The 21437-nt window shown below is 40.1% G+C and overlaps 1 protein-coding gene across 9 annotated transcripts in view; it reads right to left on the bottom strand.

Moving 5' to 3' along the window:
* Positions 1 to 21437, bottom strand: part of FBXL2 (F-box and leucine rich repeat protein 2) — an 84021-nt gene that overhangs the window by 18658 nt on the left and 43926 nt on the right. For 6 of the 9 annotated variants that reach the window (XR_006337661.1, XM_043886933.1, XM_043886934.1 and 3 more), the window contains exons 3-5: positions 21129 to 21183; positions 20741 to 20815; positions 14680 to 14774 (exon numbers count right to left, since the gene is read on the bottom strand). Coding sequence is in view for 5 of the 9 variants with exons in the window: in XM_043886933.1 (XP_043742868.1) it covers positions 14680 to 14774; positions 20741 to 20815; positions 21129 to 21183 (225 nt within the window). In the remaining 4 variants the exon portion in view is untranslated. Of the gene's footprint in view, positions 1 to 14679; positions 14775 to 20740; positions 20816 to 21128; positions 21184 to 21437 lie in introns of those variants that run through there. The other 3 variants (XM_043886937.1, XM_043886941.1, XM_043886938.1) reach the window with 2 other exon arrangements.

Genomic DNA, 21437 nt, shown 5'->3' with positions numbered 1-21437 from the left:
AATATCTACTAGACTCCAAGTTCAAAAATGAAACAGAAAAATGAATGAGTGATCTGGAAGACAGAAGTGAGATCAGCCAGTCAGAACCGCGGACAGAAAGACAGATGAAAAGAAACTGAGAGCACCGTGTGAGATTTATGAACAAAGGGGAGGCACGCCAGTCTACACGTGACTGGGGCTCCAGAAGGACGAAAGAGATGGGGGCTGAGAATGTATTTTAAGAGATTATGGGTGATCGGATCAAGATGGTGGGGAGGTAGGACGTGGAGCTCACCTTCTCCTACATATACATCAAAAATACACCTACATGTGGAACGATTCTCACAGGACATCTACTGAATATTGGCAGAAGACCTCTGGCTTCCAAAAGGCAAGAAAATCTCCACACAGCTCGATGGCACACACACACACGAGAGAGAGAGACGGGGACAAAGGGATCTAGGCAGAACCTGCGCCCCTGGGAGGGAGCGGAGAAAGAGGAAAGGTTTCCACACACCGGGAAGTCTCCTCCCAGCGGGGAGACCAGTTGGGACAGAGGGATCTAGGCAGAACCTGCGCCCCTGGGAGGGAGCGGAGAAAGAGGAAAGGTTTCCACACACCGGGAAGTCTCCTCCCAGCGGGGAGACCAGTTGGGACAGAGGGGGTGCCCTGAGGAGAAGGCAGTAACCGGCTTGCAGAGGCCAAAGTGGAGAAGGCCAGCGCCTCCTGGCTCCCTCCAGCCCGAGCCCTCACCCGCTGGGGCGGGAGGGGTGGGTGCTTTGGCCCGGGCGTCAGAGGGCAGGCCTGGGGGGGACTGGGGTTGGCTGGGTGGGGTGAGCCACAATCGGGGGAGCACGGGGGAGGCCTGGGCCCCCAGAGAGGCAGGGCACCGCTGCTGGGGGCAGGGGAGGAGAGGGGCGGGCCGCCTGAGGAGCATCTTCCTCTGCAGGTGCTCTCAGGCAGCAGGGCCCCAGGGGCAGGTGTGAGCCGCGCTGCTGCTGCAGAGGGTCCCGCAAACAGGCACCAGCTCCCACCCTGACTTCCTGGGAGCACACGTGACCGCCACCTAGGGTCCAGGAGCCAGCCGCTTTCCCCTGCCTTCCTGGGAACTGCATGGGCCGTGTACCTGCACACCCCCTATCCAGGGCTCACAGCCAGCACACACTGAGGAAAGAGACCGCAAGTAACCAAACTAAAAACAGCCCTCGTGCCAAAAAAACATTAAACCCATACAAGCTGGGCAGGAGCACGCCCACATAAAAACAGCCCTCTAAGACCACAGTTGATAACTGTTTCTCCTAAACTCACAGAAAAAGAGAAATACAAGCAAAATGAAAAAGCAGAGGAGCCACTCCTAGTTAAAAGACCAAGAGAATCCCCTGAAGGAACAAACTGGAAGCAGACCTCTTCAGTCGAACAGACACCGAGGTCACAAAGGAGATGATGGAAATACCGAAGGAGTTAAGAAAGACTATCAACAGAAATGCAGATTACTGTAAAAAGGAACCAGAAACTATAAGTAGCCAAGAAAAATTTATTTGCTGAGATGACAGCTGAGCTAAAGGCAATGAAGAGCAGAATGAATAAAGTAGAAGAAAGAATCAGTGATCTGGAAGATAAAATTATGGAAATTACCCAAGCAACACATCAGACAGCAAATGAAAAAAAAAAAAAAGAAAGGAATATAACAGACCTATGGAATAGTCTAAAGTGTGCCAATATATGCCTAACATGGATTACAGAAGGGGAAGAAAGACAAAAGGAGACTGAAAATATACTGAAGAATTATGGCTGAAACTTCCCAAACCTAGAGAAGGAAATAGATATCCAGATATAGGAAATACGGAGGTCTCAAACAGACCTATACCAGGACATATTATAATAAAAATGGCAAAAGCTAAAGACAAAGGGGGCTCTAAAGACAGCAAGAGAAAAAGTTCATCATAAGGGAACCCCTATAACGCTACGGGCTGATTTCACTACAGAAACACAGCCGGCCAGAAGGGAAGGGCAAAATACATTCAGTCTTGAAAGGGAAAACTCTGCAACCTGGAATACACTAGCCACCCACCATGATCACCATTTGGAATAGAAGGGAAAAATATTGAAAGATTTTCTTTAAACAGAAAAGAAGCAAGAAGTTATAGAAAGGAGGAAATCATAATCATAAAGTAAATAATTTAAACTAGCCAACATACAGATCAAAAAGAGAAAAAAAAAAACACTATTTATGAAACTAACAATAAATACAAGGAACAGCAAAAGGATAAACATGAAGATGTAAAATAGGACACGAAAATCATAAAATACGGGGAAGGAGAGTAAGAAAGTGCAGATTCCTTTTTTTTTTTAATTTGGAATGTGTTTGAGCCTATATGACATCAGTCTACAGCAAGCAGATATAAGAAGGCATTAACATACTTGAAAAACCGGGCATCCATGAGTCAAAAACTTACAATAAAGCCACAAAAACCAAAAAGAAGAGAACACAAGCATAAAAAACAAGGAAAACATCAAACCACAGGAAGAAAAGTAAAACAAAGGAAAGACAAAGCACAAACTGGAAGACAAGGTTTAATATGGCAATGAATACATGTGTATCAATAATTACCTTAAATGTCAATGGACTGAATACGCCAATCAAAACCCATAGAGTGGCAGACTGGATTAAAAAAAAAAGCCTACAGTCTGCTGCCCGCAAGAGAACCACCTTTAGGGCAAAGGACACACACAGACTGAAAGTGGAGGGATGGAAAAAGATATTCATGCAAGTGGAAATAACAAAAAAGCTGGAGCTACACTATTTATATCAAACAAAATAGACTTTAAAGCAGAGGCTATAAAGGAAGATACAGGACACAAAATAATGATAAAGAGATCAATACAAGAAGAGAGTTTTACACTGGTCAACATATATATATATACACACACATCTAACATAGGCGCACCCAAGTACATAAAATAAATGCTAATGGACATAAAGGGAGAAACTGACGGGAAAACAATAAGTTTGCAGTAGGAGACTGCAACACCCCACTGACATCAAGGGACAGATCTTCTAGACAGAAAATCAGTAAGGCAACAGAGACCCTAAATGATACAACGGAACAGACAGATTTAACTGATATTTTCAGGACATTATATCCAAAAGCAAACAAACAAAACACACAGAATACACATTCTTTTCAGGTGCACATGAAACATTCTCTGGGACTGACCACATACTAGGGCACAAACCTCACCTCCACACATTAAGAGCACAGAAATTATTTCAAGCATCTTCTCTGACCACAATGGCACAAAACTACAAGTCACCCGCAGGTTTCACTGTGACAAAGGGCGCAAAGCCTGTGACCTCCCGATAAGCAAATAGCCAACACACTCCCTGCACCTCCATGAAACTACTAAGCGGGACCTCTGCGACCGGGCTCAGTGTTAGAGGAAAAGCTACAGTCTTTAGTGGGGCAGTTCGCCACCTAGAGTCTGTCCAGTCCCTGCATGGCTGGGGATGGGCCAAACGAAAATCTGTGAGATGTAGCAAAAACAGTTCTTAGAGGAAGGTTCATAGTGAAACAGGCATTCCTCAAAAGATAAAAAATCTCTAATAGACAACCTAACCTACCACCTAAAAGAATTAGAAAAAGAAGAACAAAAAAAACTAAGGTCACCAGGACAGAAATAATAAAGATCAGGGAGGAAATAAAGTAGAGATTAAAAAAACAACAGAAAAAAAATCAGTAAAACCAAGAGTGGTCTCGCAGACATAAAGGTTTTGAACCTCTCTTTTCAAGGAGAAAGAAAAACATAAAAACAGACTCCAGCTGTAAGCCATTCTGGAAAAGGCAAAACTATGGAGACAATAAAAAGATCAATGGTTGCCAGGAGTTTGGGAGAGAGAAGATAAACCCACAGAGTGTTTAAGTTTTTATGAGCAGTGAAAATACTTTGAATGACATTATAGTGATGGATGTCCGACATCATATTTCTGTCTAAAACAGAACACACAGCACTATACACTTCATTAAAGCTAGCACGAAGGAGAACTGCGCACTCTGGTGGGTATGATGGGTCGATATAGTTCATCCTTGGTTTAAAAAAAAAAAAGTACCACCCTGTTAATAATGGTTATGCAAGTGAGGGTCAAGAGTATATGGGGAATTTCTGTACCTTTCTGTCAATTTTGCTATAAACCTAAAACTGTTTAAAAAAAAAAAAGTCTCAAAAAGAATTAACACTCAGGGTAGACATTTTTGGCAAAATTTTTATTTCACTTTTACATACATATACATGTTATACACACATATACATGTGTTTTTGTTGGACTGATATAAAATGTATTTTTTTTAGACTAAAAATGTTTGCAGGCCACTGTAGTTAAATTACACTGGCAAATAAAAGCACAAATTAACCTAAAAAAAAAAAAAAAAAAAAGGAAAAGAAATCAACCACAAAAAAAGAAATTTAAAAAAAAACCAACGATTACATGAAGACTAAACAACGCTCTACTAAAAAACCAATGAATCAATGAGGAAACCAAAAGGGAAATTAAAAATACCTTGAGACAAACAACAATGAAAACACAACCATATAAAACTCTATGAGATGTAGCAAAACCAGTTCTTAGAGCAAAGTTCATAGTGATACAGGCATTCCTCAAAGATGGAAAATCTCTAACAAACAACCTAACTGACCACCTAAAAAAATTAGAAAAAGAAGAACAAAAAAACCTAAGTTCAGGAGGACAGAAATAATAAAGATCAGGGAGGAAATAAAGTAGAGATTAAAAAAACAGCAGGGAAAAAATCAATAAAACCAAGAAGAAATGGACGACTTTCTAGAAACTTACAGCATACCAAAACAGAATCCAAAAGAAATCATTTGAACAGACTCATCACTAGGAGTGAAATAGAATCTGTAATTTTAAAACCCCCTACAAAGAAAAGGGGAAGACCAGACGGCTTCACAGGTGAATTCTACCAAACATACAAAGAACTTACACATTTCTTCTTACACTGTTCCAAAAGATTTAGGAGAAGGGAACTCCAAAGAAATGCTATGAAGCCACCATCACCCTGATTGTTGTAGTTTAGTAGATAAATGGTGTCTGACTCTTTGTGACCCCCTGGACTGCAGCCTGACGGGCTCCTCTGTCCATGGGATTTCCCAGGCAAGAATAATGGAGTGAGTTGTCATTTTCTTCTCCAGGGGATCTTCCCAAGCCAGGGATCGAACCCCCATCTCTTACATTGAGGGCAGATTCTTTACTGCTAAGCTACCAAGGCAAGCCCATCACCCTGATACCAAAACCAAAGATACCACCATTAAAGAAAATTACAGGACAATACTGTTGATGAATATAGATGTAAAAATCCTCAACAAAATATTAGCAAACCAATTCAACATATTAAAAAAAAAATCATACGTCATGACCAAGTGGGATTCATCCCCAGTTCATAAGGATGGCTCAACATACACACAAATCAATCAATGTAATACACATCACTAACAAAAGAAAAATAAAAAACCCAAGGATCATCTCAAGAAATAAGGAACAAGCATTTGACAAAATTCAACATCCATTCATGATAAAACTCTCACCATTTATGACAAACCAACAGCCAACATAATACTCAACAGTAGAAAAGTTGAAAGCCTTCCTGTTAAAATCTGGAACAAGACAAGGATATCCATTCTCACCACTTCTATTCAACATATTAATGGAAATCCTAGCCTCAGCAATCAGACAAGAGAAAGAAATAAAAGTAACCAATTTGGAAAGGAAGAGGTAAAACACTACCTGCAGATGACATGATACTATGTACAGAGAACTTTAAGATTTAGAGTTGGTCCATAAAGAAGGCAGAGTGCCAAAGAATTGATGCTTTCAAATTGTGGTGCTGGAGAAGACCTATGAGAAATGAAAGCCATCTCATGTTCTGGGATTAGGATATTGTTAAAATGGCCATACAACCCAAAACAATCTACAGATTTAATGCAATCACTATCAAATGATCCATGACATTTTTCACAGACCTAGAATAATCTGAAAATACATATGGAAGAATAAAACAACCAGAATTTCCAAAGCAGAATTATAAAATCAAAGTAGGAGGCACCAGATTTCGGACAATACTACAAAGCTACACTAAAGAAAACACCATGGTATAGAAACAGACATATGGATCAATGGAACAGAGAGCACAGAAATAAATCCACACACCCATGGTCAACATCTACTTCTGCTTTACTGACTATGCCAAACCCTTTGACTGTGCGGATCACAACAAACTGTGGAAATTTCTTCAAGAGATGGGAATACCAGACCACTTGACCTGCCTCCTGAGAAATCTGTGTGCAGGTCAAGAAGCAACAGTTAGAACTGGACATGGAACAACAGACTGGTTCCAAATTGGGAAAGGAGTACGTCAAGGCTGTATATTATCACCCTGCTTATTTAACTTACATGCAGAGTACATCATGAGAAATGCTGGACTGGATGAACCACAAGCTGGAATCAAAATTGCCGGGAGAAATATAAATAACCTCAGATATACAGATGACACCACACTTACGGCAGAGAATGAAGAAGAACTAAAGAGCCTCTTGATGAAAGTGAAAGAGGAGAGAGAAAAAGCTGGTTGAAAACTCAACATTCAGAAAACTTAAGATCATGGCACCTGGTCCCATCTCTTCATGGCAGATAGATGGGGAAACAGTGGAAATGGTGACAGACTTTATTTTGGGGGGCTCCAAAATCACTGTAGATGGTGATTGCAGCCATGAAAGTAATAGATGCTTGCTCCTTGGAAGAAAAGCTATGACCAACCTAGACAGCATATTAAAAAGCAGAGATATTACTTTGCTGACAAAGGTCCATCTAGTCAAAGCTACGGTTTTTCCAGTAGTCACGTGTGGATGTGTGAATTGGACTATAAAGAAAGATGAGCGCCGAAGAATTGATGCTTTTGAACTGTGGTGTTGGAGAAGACTCTTGAGAGTCCCTTGGACTGCAAGGCAATCCAACCAGTCCATCCTAAAGGAAATGAGTCCTGAATATTCATTGGAAGGACTGATGCTAAAGCTGAAACTCCAATACTTTAGCCACCTGATGCAAATAACTGACTCACTGGAAAAGACCTTGATGCTGGGAAAGATTGAAGGTGAGAGGAGAAGGGGACGACAGAAGATGAGATGGCTGGATGGCATTACTGACTCAACGGACATGAATCTGAGTAAACTCCATGAGTTGGTGATGGACAGGGAGGCCTGGTGTGCTGCAGTCCATGGGGTCGCAAAGAGTCGGACATGACTAAGTGACTGAACCGAACTGATGGTCAATTAATTTTCAATAAAGGAGGCAAGAATATAAAATGGGCAAAGTCTCTTCAGGGGTGTTGGGTAAGTTTGCAGCTACATGTAAATCAATAAAGTCAGAACACACCCTCCCGCCATGCACAAAAATAAACTCAAAACGGCTTAAAGACATAAATATAAGACATGACACCATAAAAATCCTTGCCAAAAGCACAGGAAAAACATTTTCTGACCTAAATGTTTTTCTCAGGTTAGTCTCCCAAGCCAATAGAAATAAAAACAAAGATAAACAGAACTGAATCAAACATCCACGCTTTGGCATAGCAAAGAAAGCCATTATTTAAAAATTAAAATTAAAAAAAAAAGGAAAAGACAACCTAAGGAATGGGAGAAAATATTTGCAAATGATGTGACCAACAAGGGCTTAATCTCCAAATTATACAAACAGCTCATATAACTCAACAACAAAAAACAAACAACCCAATCAAGAAATGGGCAGAAGACCTTAACAGACGTTTCTCCAAAGACATATAGATGACCAATAAGCACATGAAAAGATGCTCAACATCGCTAACCATCAGTCAGTCAGTTCAGTTGCTCAGTTGTGTCCATCTCTGTGACCCCATGGATTGCAGCATGCCAGGCTTTCCTGTCCTTCACCAACTCCTAGAGCTTGCTCAAACTCATGTCCATCAAGTCAGTGATGCCATCCAGCCATCTCATCCTCTGTCGTCCCATTCTCTTCCTGCCTTCAGCCTTTCTCAGCATCAAGGTCTTTTCCAATGAGTCAGTTCTTTGCATCAGGTGGCTAAAGTATTGGAGTTTCAGCATCAGACCTTCCAATGAGTATTCAGGACTTATTTCCTTTAGGATGTACTGGTTGGATCTCCTTACAGTCCAAGGGACTCTCAAGAGTCTTTTCTAACACCACAGTTCAAAAGCATCAATTCTTCGGTGCTTAGCTTTCTTTATGGTCCAACTCTCACATCCATACATGACCACTCGAAAAACCATTGCTTTGACTAGACAGACCTTTGTCGACAAAGTAATGTCTCTACTTTTCAATACGCTGTCTAGGTTGGTCATAACTTTTTTTCCAAGGAGCAAATGTCTTTTACTTTCATGGCTGCAGTCACCATCTACAGTGATTTTGGAGCCCCCAAAATAAAGTCTGTCACTGTTTCCATTGTTTCCCCATCTGCCTGCCATGAAGTGATGGAACTGGATGCCATGATATTAGTTTTCTGAATGTTGAGTTTCAAGCCAACTTTTTCAGTCCCCTCTTTCACTTTCATCAAGAGGCTCTTCAGTTCTTCATTTTCTGCCATAAGGATGGTGTCACCTGCATATCTGAGGTTATTGATATTTCTCCCAGCAATCTTGATTCCAGCTTGTGCTTCATCCAGCCCGTTTCTCATGATGTACTCTGCATGTAAGTTAAGTAAGCAGGGTGACAATATACAGCCTTGACGGACTCCTTTCCCAATTTGGAACCAGTCTGTTGTTTCATGTCCAGTTCTAACTGTTGCTTCTTGACCTGCACACAGATTTCTCAGGAGGCAGGTCAAGTGGTCTGGTATTCCCATCTCTTGAAGAAATTTCCAGTTTGCTGTGATCCGCACAGTCAAAGGCTTTGGCATAGTCAATAAAGCAGAAGTAGATGTTTTTCTGGAACTCTCTTGCTTTTTCTAAGATCCAACAGATGTTGGCAATTTCATCTTTGGATCACTAACCATCAGAGAAATGTAAATCAAAACTACAAGGTATCACCTCACACTGGTCAGAATGGCCAGTATCAACAAAGTCTACAAACAATAAATGCTGGAGAGGGTATGGAGAAAAGGGAATCTACACTGTTGATTCTGGGAATACAAACTAGTACAACTACTATAGGAGGTGAGTGTGGAGGTTCCTTAAAAGCTAAAAACTGAGCTACCATGTGACTCAACAATCCTACTCCCGGTCTGTGTTCAGGCAAACCATAATTTGAAAAGATACATGGACCCCAGTGTGCATCACAGCGCTATTTACAATAGCCCAGACATGGAAGCAACTTAAATGTCCACTGACAATGGAATAAAGAAAATGCAGTGCATGTATACAACGGAATATTACTCAGCCATAAAAAAGAACAAAATAATGCCATTTGCAGCAACATGGATGGGCTTACAGATTATCATACTAATGAAGTAACATAAAGACAAATATTGTATGTTACCACTCATTTATAGAATCCAACTTAAAAAAAAAAGGATACAAATGAACTTATTTACAAAACAGAAAGACTCACAGATTTCAAAAACAAAGTTATGGTTACCAAAAGGGAAATGTGGGAGAGAGGGATAAAGTAGAAGCTTAGGATTAACACACACTACTATATATAAAATAGATAACCAGTAAGAATTGCTGTATAACATACAGAATTCTACTCATTATTCTTTAATACCTCATATGGGTAAAGAATCTGAAAATGAATGAATGTAGGTATAACTGAATCACTTTCCCACACACTTGAAACTAACACAAAATTATAAATCAATTATAATCCAATAAAATTTAAAAAAAAAGAAAATGCAATGATTGAAAACAAGAAAAATTATTTTCAAATTCACCTACCAATGCAGGGGACAAACGTTCAATCCCTGGTCCAGGAAGATCCCACATGCCACGGAGCAAAGAAGTCTAGGCGCTACAACTACTGAGCCAGCGCTCCAGAGCCTGCAAGCCACAACTACTGAGCCGATGCACCGCAAGTATTGAAGCCTGCATGCCCTAGGGCCTGTGCTCCACAACAAGAGAAGCCACTGCAACGAGAAGCCTGGGGACTGCAAAGAAGAGTAGCCCCCACTCTCTGCAACTAGAGAAAAGCTGCATGTAGCAACAAAGACCCAGCGCAGCCATAAATAAATAACCTTTTTTTAAAAAGATCCTACGGAGAAGGCAATGGCACGCCACTCCAGTACTCTTGCCTGGAAAATCCCATGGACGGAGGAGCCTGGTAGGCTGCAGTCCATGGGGTCGCGAAGAGTCAGACGTGACTGAGCGACTTCACTTTCACTTTTCACTTTTATGCATTGGAAAAGGAAATGGCAACCCACTCCAGTGTTCTAGCCTGGAGAATCCCAGGGATGGGGTCGCACAGAGTCGGACACGACTGAAGTGACTTAGCAGTAGCAGTAAAGTCTACTACTACTTTATTTAGAGGATAGGTGTAAGTGAGAGCAGGAGAGAGTGGGGTAGACACGCCTGTCCCTGCTTTCCTCATCCCATCTGGACCCTTCTTTGCCCTTGAATCTATTCCTCCCTTTCCCCAGCAGTCTATTTATTAACTAGCAAGAGGGCAAATAAGGGATCTTCTAGGATTGATTTTGCTAATTTTTTTGAGGATACCGAGCACCATTTCACCATATTCTGTACCCTTATCTGACAGTCCCTCCCAGAACTGAGTTTTCTTTTCATCCAGGGTTCAGAAGGAAAAACAAAAAACAAATCATATCGTCATGCACCAATAAAAAGTAAGCTGTCCAGATGGAAATAAAATCTAATTAGGCAATAAAAGTAGAAATTGTGAAAAAAAAATAAAATAAAATAAATAAAATAAAAATAAAAAGAGCCCAAAAAAGAAAAAAAAACCATCTTCATTTATAGGCAACATGACTGTCTACAAAGAAAATCTGAAGTAATCAACAAAGAAAGCTACTAAAACTAATGTGAGTCTATTCAAGTTGCAGGATGAAAGATTAATGTACAAAAATCAATCATATTTTGAGGACTTCCCTGGTGGTGTAGTGGCTAAGACTCCATGTTCCCAATGCAGAGGGCTGGAGTTCAAGCCCTGGTCATTTGAGAACTAGGTCCTACATGGTGGCGTGACTTGTAACTTGTAACATATGGCAACTAACAGATCCCACACACTTCAACTAAGATCCAGTGTAGCCAAATAAGTAAACAAATTTTTTTTAAAAAACAGGAAAACATTTTTAAAAACCAATTATATTTCTATTTACCAACAATGAACGATCAAAATTTGAATTTAAAATGTCATTTACAATAATATTTCATAACACTTATGGAGACATATGACAAAAGATGTGCACAATTTGTACACTGAAAACTCCACAGCACACTGAGGGAAATCTAAAAAACACCTAAATATAAGGAGAGATAAGCCAGGCTTATGAGTTCAAAGGCTTAATACTTCTAAGATGTCAAGTATCTGCAAATTGATCTATGGATTCACCATCATCTTAATCAGGATCCCAGCAAGCTTTTTTGTAGAAATTGACAAGATGGTTCCATAATTTATATGGAAATGCAACTAACCTAGTATAGCTAAAACAGGTTTGAAAGATAGTTAAGTTCAAGGACTAATCAAGCCAGATTTCAAGACTCATTATAAAGCTACAGTTATCAAGACAGTGTGGTCTACTGTAAAGAGAGACAATTCGACCAATGGAAAATACTGAGAGTACAGAAATAGTTCCATAATTATTTGGACAAATAATTTTTAACAAAACTGTAAGAGGCAATTTGGTGGGAAATGGGAGGTCATTTCAACATATGGTGCTAAGAACTGAATGTCACAGACCAAAAAAAATGAGTTATCAACCTACACCTCACACCATACACAAAAAACAAGTCAAAATGGATCACAGGTCTAAACTACAAAACTTCTAGAAACATATGAGAAAACCTTTATGGCCTTGAGTTAGGCACAGATCTCATATGTAATAACAAAAACATGATTCATAAGAAAAATACTGATAAACTGAACTACCTCAAAATGAAAAACTTCAAAAGACAGTTAAAAGAACACAAAGGTCAGCCACAGACGGGGAAAAAAAATTTGCAAAACATATCTGATAAGGGATTTATATTCAGAACATATTAAGAACTCTCAAAATCCAGTGGTAAGACAATAAACAATATAACGAAGAAAAGAAAAAAAAGGCAAAACAACCATCCAACCAAATATTAGAACAGACATTTCAGCAAAGAAAATAAATGGATAGCAAAAATCACATAAAAAGACACTTAACAGCATTAGTCATTAGAGAAATGCAAACTAAAACCACAATGAGATACCACTGTTCACATCCACAGGAATGACTAAAATGACAAAGACTGATCCACCAAGTATTGGCAAAGACTTACAGGAACTGGAAGCATCACACACTTCCGGTGGGAATGTAAAATGGTACAATTTTTCGAGAAACATTTTGCAAGTTTCTTAAAAAGTGAACCACACACCTATCAAATGATCTACTCCATTCTACTCCTAAGAAAAATGATGGCATGCATCTTGCACAAAAACCTCTATAACAGCTTTATGTGTAACGGGTGAAAATTGGAAAAACCCAAATGTCCATAAACAGATGAATGAATAAACTGCATTATATGCCATACAGTGGACCACTACCTATCAATAAAAAGGAATGAAAAATTACTGACACACATAACATGAGTGACTCTCAAAAACAATCATGTTAAGTTATAGAGGCCAGGCAAAAAGGAGTACATGCTGTATGCAGGTACATATAAAATTTTAGAAAAAGCAAGCTAACCTACAGTGACAGAAAGCAGAGATGAAGTAGAGAAGGGGTGGGAGGAAGGGAGTGATGACGAAGGCACATGAGGAAAATTCTGTGGGACACGAACACATTCATTATCTTGACTACAATGTTAGTTTCACGGGTATATTCATAATCTAAACTATATCAAATTGTATACTTTAAAGATGCACAGTTCATTACAGCTCAATTAAATCTCAATATTTAAAATCAACAGGACTTCATATCTAAGGATAGAGCAGGAGTTACAGAGAACATATATGCAAGACCCATTAGAATCGAATTTCAATCTAATTACTACTGTATTTCCAGTGCTTAAATCAGTACTTGGTATAGCACAAGCTCAATCAACAACTGTAAACAAATCGCACCCCTCGCACCACAACGAGAATACACGTGCAAGGGTAGGACAGGGGCCAAGACTGGTTCTAGGCGATTACAACCCAACACTGACGCCGTAAGGAAATTCTTCTCCAGTCATGATTCTTTGATTATGTTTATCATTGTTTCTCACAGTAATCTGGCCTCAAGTGTTAAAAATTTATATAGATACTGACACAGGTTTCTGCTCTAAAATTCATGGTAAACCAGTGACATTCTTAGCCTTACCGGATAGTTTTGTTACCCACGGCTCTATTCCAAGTGCCCAAAGGAGAATGTGTTTGACAGTCCCCACTGCCAATCCACATCTTCACATTTATTTTAGTTTCTTCAGTGGAACCACTATCAGATTTATGTTTTCTGGTATAAGTTATCTTAGGACCTATTTGGTACATTTAAGCTTCCTGTTAAAACAGACTCAATCTATTCCACTGATTTACAAAGCTTTTGAAGAAGCAGAAAATTTTTCTGATGATCTGAATTTTTTTATTTAAAAAAAAAACAAAACCACCTCTGTGTTCCATAACACAGACGGAGTGTTTTGATCCTTAGAAGATATCATGAATTGATTTTCTTAGCAATGGTGCAGCAGATGTTCCAATTACAAATTCCAGTATTTGCAATCACTACACACTGTACATTCTCACTGGAGGTCTGTGATTGATCATGCTGGTATGGTTAAGTTTCCAAGAGGCAAAGACCATTCCAAGATTCTAAGGGGCAGTGTGTGTGTCCTAATTTAGCCAACCTCAAACAACACTAGAGGCCACAAGGGTAAAGACATACAGGTTTAATTATGTCCTATCTCAAAAAAAGCTCAAAGCACATGCCCTTAACAGTGGAGTAATAACATTTCCAATTAATAATGGCTATCCAGGAAGAGGTGGGCAAGCATTTGGCTGGATGGGGTATATTGCTAATGAGAACGAAGTGAATGTGATAACCATATCCCATTACGGGTAAGCAAAATCCCAGGTTATGGTAAAGAATTTTTTGAAAGAATTATTTTGTTAATTAGTGTAATTTACACAACAAGGTAGCCGTGATTATGAGAAGGCACCTACGAAGATGGGAAAGTGACGAAGAGGTGAACTGATATAGTATGATTATGTGCCTGGGACTGTGTACATGTTACTTCCTGTGACACCCGTGACATTCCCAGGAAGGAGCTGTAACTGCCTCCTCTTACAGAAGACAGAGCTGACAGCAAAGTGAAGCAACCTGTCCCGCGGCCACAGCTATGACCACACTGGAGCTCTCGGTTTCTCGTTCAGGCCTGCTGGCTCCAAAATCGTCATGTTCTCATTACTCTATGCAAGTTACACAGGAAGATGCCAACAGAAGAAAAGCAAGTCATATGCTTGGCTTATTTTTGCTGATGAGAACGCCAGCTAAAAGCTGCCATGACAGACTGAGGCACAGTGGACTGACTTACTTCAAGGAGGAATCTCCAACGCCAATACACCCCCGCAAGCTCAGCTTCCTCAGGAACCCACCACATCGCTTTGAGATGTTTTCCACCACTCGACCCTTCAATGGAGAAAGTTGGAAAAAATCTTATTCATGCTGCTTATCTAACAGCAAAATAACCTGAAGTATAGGAACTAAATATGTATTTCCAGGTGTAATAGACGATATTTTAGAACATTCTTCCAACACTCCACTTCTGCTCCTTGTGTATAAAGGGACTGCAAGCACTAAAAAAATGTTTTCAATTAAAACATTAAGTCTTTTTTTAAAAAACGAAACAACTAAAAAAAAAAAACATTAAGTCTTTTTTAAAAATCACACACTACTCTTTGAATGTCTCGACTCTGGAGGTAGGCCTCCCCTTGCCAGGGCTCACGGCTACTCCACAAATTCTAAGGCTTTTTGAGGTCTGCTATGGCAACACTGGCTGCTGGGCAGAGATCTAAAACAATGTTGCTTAAAAAAAAAAAAGAAAATCTATTTAAGCTAAACAGTACCACTCTCAAAATATGAAAATGCATTGTAAAAGCTAGCCTCTTCTTCTCAGCAATCCCCTATTTAAACACATTTGCTTTTGAAAAGGTAACTTTGGCAGATATATGAGAACACTGACTAAGCACTTCCACTTTTTCAGGCATGATTTTATTACTTTCTTGTATCTGTTAAGGCTCATTTAATATTCACAATAACTGTGCAGACTACTCTTCCATGAACTAAGGAAGAGAATGTCTGAAATACAGGAAATCCCTTGGGATGTCTCTCAGTATTAATATGCCCTAGGATTAAAGTCAACGGGAAACTGAAGCCAGTCCAAAGAGGACTGTTCATGGCTTTGGGAATGGCCGTTTGGGTCACTCCACCAAGTGAGGAACCACAACCAGCTGAGGGGCTGAAGACAAGGAGAATACAGAATGTGTGGTAGAAGGTAGTTCTAAGTGCCAACTCTGACCACATGACCAGTTAGAGAGATTAGGACTATAACTGTTGTACTTTCTCCCTATTTTGTTATGAATGTGTGTGTACAGAACAAACGTATTTCTTTCTTTCCTCCCTTATCCCCTTTCTGTGTGATATAAGATGTACTGACTTTATGTCATAGTATTTAAGTTCCTTCAATTCTGCATTCAAGTACTGAAGGCACGGAGTGTCAAGAAGAATGACACTCTAGGACTCTACCTCCTCTTCTGAGGAGGGGCTTAAGTGTATTTTTGATTGTACACTGGATAGCTGAATCACATTAGGTGGAATCACGAGTTCATACTGTCTTTATGTGGAGACAAGTATGGTTTATGGACATGCCTGTGGGTGCACGTTGACAAGGGGTGAACTCACGATGATTAATTTTATGGTCAACAGGACTGGGACAGACAGCCAGCCTGTGACCTGGCCAAACATCACTCTGGGTGTTGTCTGTGAGGGCTTCTGGATGAGATTAGCATCTGAATAGCAGGCTGAGTAAAGCAGATTGTCCTCCCCAGCAGGGGTGAACAAAGCAAAAAGCGCTGACTGAGAGAGAAATCCTGCCTGATGGCTGAGCCAGACTTTGCTCTTTTCTGGCCTTTGGACCTGGGCTGAAACATCAACTCCTCCTGGGTCTCGAACCTGCCAGCTTTCAGACTGGAATTCACACACTGGCTCTGCTGGCTCACAGACCTTCTGACTCAGACGAGCTCTCCTGGGCCTCCAGCTTGCGGACGGCACGTCTGGGAACTTCTCAGCCTCCATCATCATCTGACCCAATTCCTCATAAGGAATCTCTACATCTGTATCTATATACACACACGAAATCTTATTGGCTCTGTTTTTCTGGAGAATCCAGACTAATACAGGGTGGATTCAATACCTTCATTTTGCAAATAAATAAAGTAAATGGTTAAATTGCCAATATTGCACTTCACTGAGTAGCAGAGTTTGGGTTTATAACAAGTTTCTGTGACTCTAAAAGCTGTGTCCTCTGCATGATAACCACACCCAGGAGGGAGCAAACACTGAAAAGGCCATTTTGTTTCATTTGTAATACTATCGTCCTTACTTTACAAAAGAGCTACCTTGACACTGAACTCTAAGCAGGAAGGGTCCACTAGGACACATCAAACCACAGTATTACAGAAGCAAGATTCACACAGGCTGGCTAACTACTTAAGTTGAAAATCCAAATTCTGACATTGCTGGTGGCTTTATCTATGCTTTCTTGAGTCCTACCTATGTTAATAATTAGTTTTTGAGCCAAAACTCCAGACACCTTTAAAATAAATTTGTCAGTGGGAGGGGGAAAAGAAAAAAAAAAGACTATGACTTGGAAATCCAAGATAAATATCTAAACACTGAATAAAACTGCAAAAATAGCTCCATACCAACGTCTACAAATAGAGCACATCATTCTGTTTTCTCCATTTCAAGTTAGTCACACTTATACAAACTTCCTATTCTTCTGTCTTTGGAGTAGAAGTTTTTATATTGGAATAAAAAAATTACATTCAGAATTTTCTGTTCCAATGTTTCTAAATAAGAGAGAAAAAAAAAAGCAAATCCTTTTCAAAGGCAAATTCCAGTCAGGGACACTCTGTAATAGCCATCAGGATGCCATAGGCAGGCATTTTAGAAAGAAAGGCGTGACAGAAAAATAAGGCCTAACAGAGGAGTGCTTGGACTTATGACTTTCAGATAAGACTATTTGGTTATTTCTCATTTCTGGCCTCACGGGCTCTTTAAACAACCATGAAGACAACAAAATGTTCAGCTTTCAAAGGTCTGGAGAAGGCTAAACATCAGGGAAAGGACACTTATTCAGGAGACAGCGATGCCCAAGGAGAGGCCCGATGCACACCTGCCACCTGCATGTGCTGTTCTGCCTTCTCTTCGAAATTCAAATCATGAAATCCACTGTTCCAGGTATCTACTCTCTCTTCTTACTAGGTGAGTGACCTTGGGGAAGGTATTCAAACTTTCTGCGCCTCAGTTTCTCCCATTTGGTGTTTCTAAGAAGGCTAAACTAACTAATACACAGAAAGTACTTAGAACAGTACCTGGCACACGGTGAAAGCTCTTAGTACACCAGTCCTGCTCCTTGGCACTTTCCCTCTTCTCTCAACAGATCCACTTTTGTCCCAAAGAAATGAACCTGAGACCATGAGTTTATCCAGGGGATGCTTTGCCTGGGTCATCACCCAGAGGTGCTATTTAGCGTCCACGGTTGGTGGTGGTTTAGTCGCTAAGTCGTGTCCGACTCTTGCAACCCCATGGACTCTAGCCCACCAGGCTCCTCTGTCCATGGGATTCTCTAGGCTAGAATACTGGAGGGTTTGCCATTCACTTCTCCAGAGGATCTTCCTGACCCAGGAATCAAACCTGGGTCTCCTACACTGCAGGCAGATTCTTCACTGACTGACCTATGAGGGAAGGACCAGTTATTTGTCTACAGGAGGCCCCATACTTGGTTTAGAATTCAACCTGGATTCACAGTGGGAGCCCAAAGAGGGGACTAATTAGTATTAGACTATATTCTTCACAGGTAGCTCTCTACACGTGTGGTGAGCCATGACCTGGTCTCTCCTTTAGCAGAAGAGGGGCTTTCCTGGTGTGGGAGATCTGGTTTCGATTCCTGGGTTGGGACGATCCCCTGGAGAAGGAAATGGCAACCCACTCCAGTATTCTTCCCTGGAGAATTCCATGGACAGAGGAGCCCGGTGGGCTACAGCCCATGCGGTGGCAGAGTCAGACATGACTGAGCAATTAACACTTTCACTTTAGTGGAAGTACTCAAGTATTTCTGCAGTGCATTTATACAGCTGCAGTCAGCTAAAACAGTGAAGTCAAATAATGCACAAGGTAGTGATATTTACTTGAAATAGCATTTTTTTCCTTGGCATGCTGTGTGGCATACAGGACCTTAGTTCCCTAACCAGGGAACTGCATTGGGTGCACAGAGTCTTAACCACTGAACTGCCAGGGAAGTCCTGAAATAGTATTTTTTAACATCTGAATTGAAAAACTTTTTATGTGCCTTCCAAAATGCTGCAGTTTGGAAAAATCAAAGAAAACTGAAGAGATGATTTAAAAAAAAAAACCCACAGGAAAAAATGTTTACAATTTTTTTTTAAAAACAATGACTCTCCTTTGCCCAGAAGAAATGACCACAATTTTGGGGATTCAATATTCTCCTCAACATCGCTAAGTAAACACAATGAACAAAGCTCTATAGACTGTCAGTTCGAAGGGGAAATATATGTCAGCATGTTTGGGAGGGGCACTGTTGTAAGCATTAAGTCTGGAAGGAGTTTTAAAGAATCCCTGACTCAGGGACCAGAGTTCAAGCCAAGAATTAGAGTTTATCTTTCCCGGGAGCTTGGGAAAACCTGAGGCCCCTGCCCCCTGCCAAGCTCGGAGCACAGCAACCTGTGTGGAGACCGAGTGTGGTCGACTTGTGCTCAGCCCTGCCTCCTGCAGCGGCGTCTGCTTCACCGGTGTAGACGGGTCCAGGGCAGGCATCACCGACTCGATGCACGTGAGTCTGAGCAAACTCCGGGAGATGGTGAAGGACAGGGAAGCCTGGCAGGCTGCAGTCCATGGGGTCGCAAAGAGTCGGACACGACTGAGCGACTGAACAACCACAAAGAGACAGGCAGGCAGCAAGTGACCAGAGGAGGAGGTGACGGGCCTCCACATCTGGCCACTAGTTCTTGGTAACACCATCTCCCTGTTAAATGTGTTTCCTTATCCATTAAAAAAGACACAAAATATATAATAAAAACATGTGAACATGCTACATGAGTAACTGATTTAAAACACAATTCCACTACACTGAGTTGACTAAACTAGAAATCAGTAAGGTTTTACTAACAATGGGCAGATAATAAAACTTTAGCATCTCTAGACCCTTAAAATAGTACTCTAGACAGTTACTATGTGTAATGCTCTTTTTTACTTCCCTGTTTCTTTTTGGTTAGAAATGCGTATTTAGTATTAAAGTTGTTTTAAGAACAATTTTCTCATTTGATCTGGTTTACTATTCTTTTTTTTATTAATAGTTTATTAATAGCTTCCTTATTAGTTTAACTGGCAGATATACTCAAAGGACTCAGAAGAAAAGTGACATCATATTACTAACCATTTGCCAGGTTAAATCTTTAACCTAGGGAGCTTTGAGTATTCTTTTACATTCCATATTTGGTTAATTCGACACAAATCAGAACTCCCAACTCTAGAAAGGCTCAAGTGTATTCAAATTAAGCAGGAAAATATCTAATCTCGATTGCCTAAGAATTCACAAGCACTGTGCTCTCAAGTAGGGGAATAAGCAGTATTGAATAGTGTTGCTGTTTAGTCACTTAGTTGCTAAGTCATGTCCAACTCTTTCGTGACCCCATGGACTACAGCCCACCGGGCTCCTCTGTCCATGGGATTTTCCAAGCAAGAATACTGGAGTGGGATGCCATTTCCTTCTCCAGGTGGTTTACCATTCTTAAATGAAGATATTTACATATTTCCAGGTAAATATACCAGAATCCTGGAATTATAAAGGCTCTGAAGATTACTTCCGTGCCTTATTTTATAAATAATAAACCCAGGGCACTGAGAGTACGCGCCTACGTGGCCGAGCTGGAGGGACAGCTCTCTCTCCAGCCTCCCTCCTGGGCTCGTGCCCCTGCCGTGTCTCCATTCCTAGCGCTGAATCAGAATTCTCAGCGGAGTTCTCAGATCAGTAAACATTTGTCAAGAGTCTCCCAAGACTAACACACTGAACCAAGTTTTAATGATACAGGTGTGAGGCTTTGAAAAGCTGAGTGGTAAAGCTCAGACGGTAAACATGAATAAGGTGGTAAAGTAAAATTCTGTTACTGATAAAAGCAAAAACACAAACAGAATTTTGGTCTTGAAGTATGCAAATACCTTCCAGGTGTTTTTCTTCTCTATTCCACCTTGGCGGCTTAATATTAAATCTAAACGTGATACACAGAAGGGCAAGAAAGAGTGAGCAGTTGACTTATCTTTTAAAAAAATCTTTAGTCTAAAACTGGTTAACTTACCTCTACATCTGTTTGAAAGTTGAAAAGGTCTATTCTTTGCCAGTTGCTTCCATCCAGAGCTAAGATGTTCCAAGCCTGGGAAGTTGGGAGGGATGAGGGTGAAAAAGATAAACTTATTGAGACTGTTAAAGTCTTGATTCAACTTTTCTATTTCCAAACATTTATTCTTAATAGATATTAAGGCAATAATCAAATGTGGAATTATGATAATACTGTTATATAAAATATAAAAGATGACATTTTAATTTTTAACTGTTTACTTGAGTGAAAACTCATCTTCATTCTAATAAAATGATTTTTTTAATTTATTTATTTTTTATTTCTTTTAATTGGAGGCTAATTGCTTTGCATGATTATTTCTTGATTACAAATCTGGTTAATACTCTACCTTGGAAATCTGTGCACATCGGCACAAAGTTACTATATCCAAGAAGGAAAATATTCTAGGAAGAAAGGGGAAAAAGCACAAAAATGAGATGGTATTAACATTTTAGAATATTTATAGTTGAAAGATAAAATCTAGTGTGCCATCTGCATATTAATAATTTTTTCAAGATTTCTCAATTCATAATACACAAGTGCACTATAATTTTACCTCACTATTGTGAAATATTAAATGTTTGCACATTCCAAAGTTGTTCGAGAAATATTACACAAATTCCCTGAAACCAGAACTCATTAAACTTTTATTTCTCTT

This window comes from Cervus elaphus, chromosome 24 (genome assembly GCF_910594005.1).
Source record: "Cervus elaphus chromosome 24, mCerEla1.1, whole genome shotgun sequence".
Taxonomy (NCBI): Eukaryota; Metazoa; Chordata; class Mammalia; order Artiodactyla; family Cervidae; genus Cervus; species Cervus elaphus.
Note: the sequence above shows the minus strand (reverse complement) of the source record. Positions and strands in the feature narration are given on the sequence as shown.